The sequence below is a fragment of the Ustilago hordei genome, assembly GCF_900519145.1.
Source record: "Ustilago hordei strain Uho2 genome assembly, contig: UHO2_contig_02, whole genome shotgun sequence".
NCBI classification, from domain to species: domain Eukaryota; kingdom Fungi; phylum Basidiomycota; class Ustilaginomycetes; order Ustilaginales; family Ustilaginaceae; genus Ustilago; species Ustilago hordei.
This window is the reverse complement of record NW_024545252.1, coordinates 2,373,916-2,385,446: the sequence shown is the minus strand read 5'-3', so window position 1 is coordinate 2,385,446 and position 11,531 is coordinate 2,373,916. Positions and strand designations below refer to the sequence as shown.

The 11,531-nt window shown below is 52.0% G+C and overlaps 3 protein-coding genes across 3 annotated transcripts; 2 read left to right on the top strand and 1 right to left on the bottom strand.

Annotated features, from left to right (window-relative positions):
• Positions 1-883: 883 nt before the first annotated feature.
• UHO2_01542 (putative LPD1 - dihydrolipoamide dehydrogenase precursor) lies at positions 884-2,556 on the bottom strand (the record flags this gene model as incomplete). Its single annotated transcript, XM_041554009.1, has 2 exons — positions 884-2,365; positions 2,512-2,556. 2 exons carry the CDS (start codon positions 2,554-2,556, stop codon positions 884-886), a joined length of 1,527 nt encoding a protein of 508 aa, XP_041409943.1.
• A 1,360-nt stretch (positions 2,557-3,916) lies between these two features.
• UHO2_01541 (uncharacterized protein) lies at positions 3,917-6,334 on the top strand (the record flags this gene model as incomplete). The annotated part of the gene is made up of 1 exon (XM_041554008.1): positions 3,917-6,334. One exon carries the CDS (start codon positions 3,917-3,919, stop codon positions 6,332-6,334), a length of 2,418 nt encoding a protein of 805 aa, XP_041409942.1.
• A 3,079-nt stretch (positions 6,335-9,413) lies between these two features.
• UHO2_01540 (uncharacterized protein) lies at positions 9,414-11,021 on the top strand (the record flags this gene model as incomplete). The annotated part of the gene is made up of 1 exon (XM_041554007.1): positions 9,414-11,021. One exon carries the CDS (start codon positions 9,414-9,416, stop codon positions 11,019-11,021), a length of 1,608 nt encoding a protein of 535 aa, XP_041409941.1.
• Between the last annotated feature and the right edge of the window lie 510 nt (positions 11,022-11,531).

Sequence of the window (11,531 nt, the reverse complement as noted above, 5' to 3'; positions counted from 1 at the left end):
ACAAGGGTCCTGCTTTGGTCGCCCTTTCTGTTGGTCTACGAGCTCTAAACGTCACGACGGCTAGCACAGACAATCTTCTCATCACAACTATTGCCGACGTAGACCGAGAAACTACAGATGGATGCTAGGATGCATTCAACAGATGTCACAAGACTTTTGCCGTCAGAAGCGTTCATTGATCATGCAAGGTTCAAACGCTGCACAGAGCTTCCTGCAGAGCGTCTTCTGTTCTCCAGTTAGAAATCTGTCGTCGATGAACTTCAACGGTGACTTGTCTCACGTGCCTGAAGTCTGTGTCAGAATGTTAAATTGCCTAACTCAGGTGAGTCGCTTGCGGGCTCCCAGCCGTGGCCGTAAGAGGCACGGCCGGTCGAGCGCCGCGTGAGAGCGAGGCGGAATGCGCGTGAGAACCAAGTACAAAAGAGAAACGTGAGAAGCATGAACAATCGTGAGAAGGTAAGGGAGGGAAGGGGGGGGGGTGAACTTGACGAAGCGCAGCCAGGAGGCTTGCGCAAAGGAGAGAAGATGATGGAGAAGAAGCAACGAGAGAGACAGGAGATGTGATGAGCAATATCAAGTGACACGACTCAGGTCACGTGCCTTCGCCCACCATTGAAACGAGCGCACCTTCCATTCGCACGACTCGGAATTTGCGTGCAGCTTGTGCGGCCCTGCGATCTGATAAACAGAAACAACTGCAACCATAGAAAGGCATCTGTCGCGCCATTCCGACGCATTCAAATCCTCATGTCGACTCGATTGAAAGCACAACAAACTGGCACGAAGCAGATTGCAAAGGTTTTCTTGACAGAAACGAGCCGTCAATCTATACAGTACATGGGGATCGCATCGAGGCGAGTGGGACGAGATGGGCAAGTTACATTTAGAAGTGGATGGCCTTGGAGTACGAAGCCATGGCAGCCTCCTTGAAGGCCTCCGAGAGAGTAGGATGGGCGTGGCAGGTTCGTGCAATGTCCTCTGCCGAAGCCTGGTACTCGATGGCAAGAACTGCCGAAGCAATCATCTCACCGGCGTTAGGGCCGATGATGTGAACACCGAGAACCTTGTCGGTCTCCTTCTCGACGAGGAACTTGACGATACCGTCGGCATCGGCGTTAGTCTTGGCACGCGAGTTGGCAAGGAAGGGGAACTTGCCCACCTTGTACTCCACACCCTCCTGCTTGAGCTCCTCCTCGTTCTTTCCGACCCAAGCCACCTCGGGGTGGGTGTAGACGACAGCGGGGATGGCAGCGTAGTTGACGTGTCCATGACCAGCCTTGATGATCTCGACAGCAGCGATACCCTCCTCCTCGGCCTTGTGCGCAAGCATGGGTCCGAAAGTGGCGTCACCAATGCACTTGACACCCTTGCAGGTGGTGTTGTACTGGTCATCGACAACGATGCGTCCGCGCTCGTCCTTCTCGATTCCGACAGCCTCAAGGTTGAGACCGCTGGTGACGGGTCGTCGACCAATGGAAACAAGGACGACATCGGCATCCAGCTGAGTCTTCTCGCCGCTCTTAGCATCCTCGACATTGAGCGTGACCTTGCCGTCCTTCTTCTCGGCGTCAACGACCTTGGTGCCCATACGGAACTTGATGCCCTGCTTCTCAAGGGTCTTCTTGAAGCTCTTTGCGATCTCACCGTCGATACCGGCACCACCGACGGTCTGCAAGAACTCGACAACCTCGACCTTGGCACCGAGACGGCTCCAGACACTGCCCATCTCGAGACCGATAACACCGGCACCGATGACAATCATCTTCTCGGGGACCTTCTGGAGCTCAAGAGCACCAGTGGAGCTGACAATCTGTTTCTCGTCGATCTCGATACCGGGGAAGGGGGTGACCTCGGAACCAGTGGCAATGATGATGTTCTTGGCCTCAACCTCGGTCTCGCCGCCGTCGTTGAGAGCGACCTTGACAGTGGTGGGGCTGCTGAAACTACCGGTACCCTTGAGGTAGTCGACCTTGTTCTTCTTGAAAAGACCCTCGACACCCTTTGTGAGACCGGTGACGGCGCTGGACTTGGCTTTGAGCATGGTATCGAGGTTGAGTGAGACGGAGCCGACATCGATACCACGGCTCTTGAAGTCGTGCTGGGCCTGGTGGTAGAGGTGCGAGTTGTTCAACATGGCCTTGGAAGGGATGCAACCGACGTTGAGGCAGGTACCTCCGAGAGCGCCACGCTTCTCGACACAGGCGGTCTTGAGACCGAGCTGAGCGGCCTTGATGGCGGCGACGTAGCCACCCGGACCACCGCCGATGACGACGACATCGTATGGGTCAGCACCAGTGGCGAGGCCACGGCTCTGAACACGGGGGAGGGCCGAGACGACGCGGGGGAGTGTCGAAGCCTGGAAAGCCTGTTGGACGGGAAGAAGCGAAGCAGACGCAAAAGCACAGAGATATGAGAGTCAGTACTGCTGTGCTAGGCCGACGATGGGTGGCCTTCCACGGAGAACTAAGTTGTTTGCGTTTTGTGACAGTTAGAATGGGATGAGGCACTCACCCTAGCGGGGGCGACCGACGATCGTGACAAAAGACCAGAGATCATTGTGTCTAGTATGTAATGTGTAAGTGTGGCGGGATCTCCGAGCTATAAGCAAGGAGAGAAAGGAGGAGGAGGAGGAGGAGGAGGACGATGATGATGATGATGATGATGATGGTAGAAGGCCGGAAAGATGTCAGGAGCTTTGTCGGTTAAATTCAGGTCACACGTTGCGTTGTGTTGCGTTGCGAGTCGTTCTCAAGTGGCACGGTCAAGCAATTATTGAACTTACTGAGCCTCCCGATCCTGAACCAAAAATCGCGGGTCGAAGAAATCGATTTCTTCTGTCTCTTGCTTCCATCAGCTTACCGCGCTCAGCTCAGGGTTTAAAATCTATATCTCAAGAAAAAATCCGCGAGATCAGGGCGAGAACGGTCAGCACAGCACAGCGCAGCATCATGCTTGGATGACAGCCCAACAAAAACACTTTCTTTTCCCTTCCTTTTCCCTTCCTTTTTACCGTCATTTCCCGCGTGGTGATAAACGGCCGTCGAATCCGAATCCGAAAAAGACATACAAAAACACACGAAACAGCATCTCATCAGCACATCGCAACGTTAACGTTACGTTACGGAGACATCCGCCCGAAGCAAGCCGTCCTCGCCTGCAATTGCTTTCTTTTCCCTTCACTCTTTCCCGAGCCAAAGGTCTTCTTTCTTGCCTGACGCGAGCCTAACTATCTCCTGTTCCCCCTGAAATCGGGTGTTATTCATCCCGATGTTGTTGCTGCTTCCCGATATCCATCCGCCGCCTTTCAATCACCTCATCATCGAGATCGGCCTCTTGCAGATAAATTCGGCGATGCACGTCAAACGTAATCAAAGAAATGCTCCACATTTTATCTCTGCAGCTCGTATCAGGGCAACGCTTCTAACGCCTCTCCGCATCAGATGATATGTCGGAGGAGCAAGTGTGAGCTTTCCAATAGGGTCTGTGAACCATGTTACCGGCGTACGTATGCTCTCACAGAATTGAAAATGGGGCTTGAGGAAAGACGCACAGACGCCAGAACCAGTTACCTCGCTTTTGAGGCTCACATTACGAGATACGCATAACCGAATCAGTTAGGGTCTTGCTCTGCTCATCCGATGGTCCGACGGTCAATTCACGTGAGTCGCCATTCGCAGACGATATCGTCCTCACACCATCATCGTCCATTCATCTCCTTACAACAGCACGACCGCCTTTGAAGGCCTCACCCGGTACCTGCCAACCGCAAGTTAGCAGCAAATGGACCCTTGAAAGCGCTGCATGGGCCCGTTTCAACGATAAAGTAGGCGGATCCTCACTATCTTCGACGATTGGCACTTCCCCACATGGACCGTGGCTGGATAAGAGAGCATCATCCAGCAGCAAAAGCTCAACAATGATGGCGCAGATCGGCGAACTCAGTGCCATTGAGCAACTACCTCATGAAGTACTTCTCGACATCTTCTTTTACCTCGATGCTGCTTCGCTGGCTCAAACAGCAGCAACAAGCACGAGGATACGTCAGGTTGCCTTACTAGATGTATTATGGAAGCAATTCGTCCACCATGCTATTCACTCTTTGAGTCCTCCCGTTCAGGGTCCACACATTCATCCGCTCGAATCTTCCCTCCCGCTATGGCATCCCGATTTCGGTTTGCAAGCGGACGTCATCCATCCACCTGCCTGGCCAACCCGAAACGAGTATATTGAAGAGGCCGACGACGAAGTTGCAGCCTGGATGTTATCAGCAAAGCCGCTTGGCGAGCTTGATCTTGACTACTTTGACGGCGCCTCATCCCTGTACCAAGTCTACATCCACTTCGTTAGACCATGCGAGCCACTGCTGGGTTGGTGGGCCTCAGATGTGCCGTTCTTTGGCATGGCCGTCAGAATCATCTTAGACATGCACTTCGCCTACTATGACGAGGAACGCACCGAAGCATCTTCCCAGAAAACAACCTCGGGCGCCTTGGCGACAGCAGAAGCTATGTCTCATCAAGCTTCCTCAGGGTCTACTGGCATCAAACGGAAGTCGCCCTCCATTGTCTGTCAACGAGTTTATCCGACCAACCGTCTACAAGGGCTCGATAGTGACATGGAGCGATGGTCTCAAGTTACCGGCTTTCCGATGCCTAGCAACGCAGCTATTATTGGTCAAGGCACCATCCTTCGTCGCAGCCTGACCCAAATCCGCACCGATCTTTGCGAGCCAGGAATCCGTACGGAGAATCTGTGGCACTTTAGCTGGCGTGATGCCCAGCTTGGTACTGCGGCACCAAAAAACCCGGCCTCATCCTCTGCCTCTGCAGACCTGACGTCGGATTTGAGCAAGATGGCTGCAGGGACCGACCTTCGAGCTCACATTTTAAGCCAGTCGTGGCTGCGAAGTCTTAATCCTCACAACCGTAGCGGACGCTTGTCCCTAGGCAACAATGGTGGCGACGTAGATATGGACGATGACGGAAGCGAACACGGAGAAGAACTTGACTTGGACGAGAATGAAGCTGAAGAGATCGATCGCGTCCTACGAAGAGCAGCCGAGGCGCCTGCCTTCTTCAACTTTGGCTTCAATTTGGAAGAAGACGATGCAGCTCACACCAATCTACGCAGACTCATACTTGGTCCACATCGACACATAGTCGGCAATCTGCAACATCGAATCCACCCTCTTTCTGGCGCTGTATCGACACGCTCTGACGAGGTGCAGGAAGATGATAGAGTACAAGTCTCACTTTCTCCTCACCAGCCGTACATCGGTGCAGAACAGCGCAATGAAGCATTCAGATCGCCGCCTTCCATCATCATGCCTCTACCACCTACCATCTTTCCTCCACCCGCCTTGCTACCTGCGGTCCGCTCTCCACCTTGGAGTCGGCTCGGTCAGAAGCAGATCGGAAGATCCAACATCTTTGCAACGGTGCGGAGCGAAGATGGGTTGCTTCTTGAAGGCAAGCATCTGACGATTGACTCGTTGACTATGACTCCTTCACCACCGTATCGTCCTTGGCCGATTGAGGCGCATGCGTTGGAGTCCGGGCCGAGATTCTTTCCTATTCGCAATCCTGATCGCAGCTCGTTGCTGAGCAAGCCTGCGCTCAAACAACCTGCTTCCGAGGCAAGCAGCACTATTTTGCCCTCTCTGTCGTCTTTCGGGCCGGGAATCAGCACTAGCGCAACAGCATCTACCTCAACAGATCCAGTCATCTACCAGCACATCGCTCCACCGGCATACTACGACCCAGCACATCCAGATTTCGACTGGGACGCCATCGAAGGACTCTACAGCATGACGTACGGTCCGCATGGCATCGAACTGCTATACATTCGTGCTCGTCAACTCACTTCACTCGACTTTGAACCTGACGAACGCGTCCTTGCTTGGCCCGCCGAACCACTTCTCTCGAGCGACGACATGTACGAACAGACCCGCATCAGTCGCCGCAGTGCAGCCCGAGTAGGGGCAAGAGTGTTGGAAGCAGTTAAAGTATTGGGCGATCCAAACATTCCTCGTGGTCAAGTCACCTGGCGAGCCTTTATCGATGATCCGGGTAGGAGCGCAGTGCCGTGGCGTCCACCGCCAATGGGGTATCGCAAGCATACACCTTGGCCTTTGCGTCCACCAGAAGCGATCAGCAATCAGGATGAGAGATCACCTGGGTTGGTGCTGCCAGCGCATGGTCGTGTGGCCGGAGAAGGGTTTGCTGGGCCAGGGTGGGCGACGGCACTGGCATGTATTTCGTCGATTGATGAGATTCAGATCTGGTGGCAGCCGATGTATAAGATTTCGATGGCTAAGAAGCTGATCGGGGTGTAACAGCTTTCGCTTACTGCAATGCATCTCTAATTCATTCAGATAGTCTTTGTCTCTTTTGTGCTCTGTGGTTAGTTCATCATTGTGAGACACTGAGCAAGTGTTCGAGTCAGGACTTCCAGTCGTTGATGTGAGAGGCATTGGACAGGAAGAAGCAGTGGACTGAGAGACCGAACAAGCATAGGGACCTTGGAGGATGGAATCGATCAAGCTAGCACTCAAGTTGATCCGTGCACAAGAAACGGCAATCTATGTGTACCCCAGATTGCCTCACTTTACCCTTGAGCCATGGTGTGCACGTTGCGGGGTATCAAGCGCCACACCACCCACGTCTGTTCATGTACGCCACTCTCATCTGTCAAATGCAGAAGGAAAGAGGCTTAACGACCAAAGCGTATTGGTTCGGCGACTGGGGTCGGGAAGGACAAGGAGAAGTTCGGGTTTGGGGATAACTTCGGTCAAATAGGGTTTGACGGGCGGCAACTGAGCTGAATCGGACAGGTGAATTGATCGGGTCAGCTCTTTTAGCAGAGGGATCGGGAAGTTTGGTTCGATCCCGCCGGTCTAAACGGTCACCAGGCTTCGGCTTGAACCTCTGGAAATTTGGGTCGACGCTTCCGCTTCATACCTCGTCGATCTCGGTAATGTCCACGTTGAACGCGCACCATACGATTGGTGATCTACCCCACAAGACCACATGCACTCTTCATCGGATACAACGAAAGAAGCATGCTTTACCCCGCTGTGGGGTAGATACCGCTGCAACGATGGATGTCTGTGCCGCTTGGTAAAAGTGTGTCTGTTTGATTCCCTGGGCAAGGCGTGACTTGATCTCCGATGTCAAGATCGGGCAAGTGTGAAGACGATCCGACTCTGGGCAAGGGGGGCGAAAGGAAAGTTGTGCTGGTCGCTCCAACTCCTCTCTTGGTGGCAGCCAAGAAGAAAGTGAGCAGCAGAAGATGAGGTTTGCAGCTCCGTCGGATTTTGCATCCCAAAACTTGGCAACCAACAGACGCTGGTAAGAAAGCGTTTTGTGGTTGGTGGGTTCTCCAAAATTGTTCTTGACTCGTGGCAGCCCTTTCTTTCTTTTCTTTCTTTTCTTTCTTTTCTTTTCTTTCTTTTCTTTTCTTTCTTTTCTTTTTTTTTTTTTTTCTTTTTTTTTTTTTTTCTTCGAGGTCAGCCGACCAAAAGAAAAGAAAATTTTCCTAATCCCCCGAAAATCAAAGCCGCTCTGATTGCCGCCCGCCGCGCCGCTGCTTTTTTGCCGCTTTCTTTTCCAACGCAAAGCGAGTGACGTGTGCCGCTTGTTCCTTTTCCCGACGGACAGCCGTTCTTACTCTCCTCACGCGAATAGTAGAATGCTTGTTGGTCGACACAGTAACAGCAAGGGGCCGGTTTGAGTCTTGCAACATGATCAGACATTGAGATGCAACTGATAGCAGTCACGAGTCACTGGAAGAGGTAGCAGCCAATCAAGTGTTTCCACCAAAACTGATGATGGAAAGGAAACGGGGGGACACACTCTATTGTTGTTTGCCCACTTCTCTTTCGTTTGCAACCTGGCAAAGTCCCACCACCGCCCTCGTTCTCATCGCCGCCGAAGAGGGACACTGGAATCGATAGGAACAGTCGGCCCGTTGACTAGCGTCTTTGAATCTCGGTTGGGTGCCAAAGATGTGCGTCATGCGCCGCCAACCTACTCTACCAAAGGGAGTTTATTCCAGCTTCCTTCTTGCTCTTCGCGGGCATGTGACGTTGCTTACGTATCGTGTGGAATTCCCTTTTTGCCGAGGCTCTTCCCCTTAAAAACACAAAATTGTCCGAAGAGTCTTTTTGCCCTTGCGACTTGAAGCTTCGAAAATAGATAAAAGATCATAAAATCAAATCAAATTAAATCAGATATAAAATCAAATCAAATCAAATCAAATCAAATCAAATCAAATCAAATCAAATCAAATCAAATCAAATCAAATCAAATCAAATCAAATCAAATCAAATCAAATCAAATCAAATCAAATCAAATCAAATCAAATCAAATCAAATCAAATCAAATCAAATCAAATCAAATCAAATCAAATCAAATCAAATCAAATCAAATCAAATCAAATAAAATAAAATCAAATAAAATCAAATAAAATCACTTTGCAAGACAAAGGCGGTCAGCAGAGGAAAATGCGGAACTCGACGTCTTTAGCTTCGAGTTACACTGCTGCTGAGGCGATCCTCAACTCTGATCCTTCAAAGGTCGCATTCAGTCAGAAGAACAGTCCAAGGCCCAAGACCGGCAATGGAAACCATGCTTCGAGGGCGGGGTGTGCTTCAAAGAAAGGCGAGCTCACCTGACCAGACCAGAGATGCTCGTTGATGCAGAAGCAACGGGAATGCTGGAGCCAATGCAACTAGAGGTGCATCATAGAGGCTTGGTCATAGGTTAGCCCACCTTGCTTTCCCTAGCGCGACCATGGTCTCCACTGCCCTTCCAAACGCTTTCGAGCGTATCAGACAAATCTGAAGGACCCTTTTGCCACGCAGGAATCTTGTTGCCGTAGCGATGGAGACGACATACCGGTGCCTCCAACTGAAAGCACAGTCGACTGTCGCTCCGTGTCGTGTCCCCGTCTTCTTGCCCACACACGGTGGTTACGAAGATTGGTAAAGGAAGGCCTTTTCTGATTCTGTATAGCTTGCTTTGCTTCTTTGACCCTTTCCCCTAACCTTTTCCTCTTCACCTCCGTTTTCTACTCCTTTCCCTTGCTTCCTTCCCTCTTCTCTTCCATCCCACTTCCCCGCTGAGCAAGCTCAAGCTTCAAGCTTCGTTTATTCTCACCATCACGCCATCTGCCCCACCCTTCTCTGCGCACACTTTATTCAACCTTGATAAGAGCACATCACGGCCGCTTTCCCCACGTGTGACTCAGGTTCTCTTTTAATCCTCTTTGCTTCCGTTTCGACTGTTCCGCTTTCGCTGCAAGCCTTTCACTTGCTCAGCTTTCTTCTCACGCTGCACAGCTACGCACGAACACCGCATCGTATCAACCGTAACCCCGTAGCTCATACATCGCAATCACCAACAGACTACAAGATGGCAACATCAGCTCAAGAAACACCTGCTCGCATGAGCAGCGACAGCATCACCACCACAAGCGCCGTTGCACGCCAACACAGCTCTTCAAGAAGAAGCAAATCCTCTTCACCAGAACGCAAAGCCGAATCTTCTCGTCCCGTCGGTCAATCCTTCCTCTTCCCATCGGGAGAACAAGCAAAGTCGTGGCAAGACAGCTACCTCTTCGAGCTCCTTGGCGAGCGTGGAGCCCAAATGTACGAGACTACTGAGAAGGGACAGAACGTTCAGCTCAGCGATATCGAACAAGTGACCAAGGCTCAGGAGGAGCAGCAGCGTGCTCACGACCATGCTGCCATCCCAAAGACGCTCGGTTGGAAGGGCGCCTTTTTCAACCAGGTCGCTTACGCTATAGCACTCGGCATTCTCAGCATCCCTCTTGTAGCCGTCTCGCTCGGTGTCGTACCCTTTATTCTGCTCACCTTTCTCTTTGCCTACATCTGCTGGTACACTGGCTACCAGTACTGGAGGCTCAAGATGCGTTTCCCTGGTGTCCAGAACCTTCAGGATGCCGGTTTCCTCATGTTCGGCCCTTGGGGTGCTCGCTTCCTCGGTGCTGCTCAGTTGATCTTCTCCATTTTCTTGCAGGGTAACCACGTCTTGCTCGGTGGACAGGCCTTCTACATCCTCGGATGGCACTCGTGTGCTATTGCTCTTGCTTTCGTTTTTGCAGTCATCTCGTTCTTGTTCACGCTGCCTCGATCCTACAAGCTCTTCTCTATCTCGGCTTTTGTTTCTTTCACATCGATCGTCGTTGCCGTAATCTTTGCTATGATTGCTAGTGGCATCACCGGTCCCCAAAATGCTCCTGCCAATGCGCCACCCATCAAGGTCGTTGCCTTTGGTCCTGCTCCTGGTGTCAAGGTCGATTTCCTCACTGGCTTCCTCTACGTCCTCAACCTTTTCGTCAGTTTCGGTGCTATTCCAAGCTACCTGCCCATCATCTCGGAGATGCGCAAACCCACCGACTTCAAGAAGAGTCTTTCCCTCCTCGTCGGTGTCCAGCTTGTCCTCTACCTCCTCGTCGGTGGCGTCATCTACAACAACCTTGGCCAGTACACCACCTCGCCATCTCTGAACAGCTTGTCATACACCACCAGCAGAATCGCTTATGGTCTTGCCTTGCCCACCATCCTCATCGCAGGTTGCGAGAGTGGTCAAGTCGCAAACAAGCATCTCTACATTATCTTCTTCCGCTCTCGTCCTCAGCACATCCACAACTCGACTACTCTTGGCTGGATCGTCTGGACCCTTATCAACGCTGTCACCTGGGTCCTGGCTTTCATTTTGGCCGAGTTGATCCCCTTCTTCTCCTCCTTCCTTGGTTTGGAGGCTGCGCTATTCTGGTCACTGTTCACCGGGCTGAGTGCTGTTATGTGGTTGTACTTGAATCAGGGAAGATGGACAGAGTCGTGGCGTAAGGTGTCGGGCATGGTTACTGCTCTGACTATCATTGCCATTTCGGCGGTCATCTGCGTGGCGGGTGTTTGGGCGAGTGCGATCTCGATCAGGGACACGTACCACTCAGGAAGCGTCGGCAGTCCTTTCTCTTGCACTTCGGTTTCCTAAGCCGTCCCGAATAGAGGTGTGAAAGGCCTCACACAAAAGGATTCTTTATGATTTCCTGGACGCCCTGACTGTATCAAGTCGGGAGCGCTTGTCTGGCATTGGCAGTTGTTGATCGCTGCTCGCTTGTAATACTAGAGTCATTTCCCTCCCATCTATGTAACATTCTTCTTGTTTCCTTGCACCTATGCTTCGACTGTGTGGCTCGTTTCGTGACAGGTTTGTGCGAGCCATGTACTTTGACCTCGTGAAGAGGTGAGGCTGGTCGCGAAGGAGGGATGTGTGGGGACGCTTTCAGGGAGAGAGCTCGGAAGTCTCAGACGCGTCGGGAAAGTGCTCAGCTTCCAGCACGCGTCCAAGAGAGAGCGTGTGTGTGGCCCAGGTGTCACTTTTTGGAAAGCGTGGCTGCAAGCGAAGAACTCCACTTCCACTTTGGACCCCTTCTCATCATCCACCACCATCTGCACATACGCTCCTACCTTCTGTCCTGCCCTTACGGTCTCTGAGGCAGTA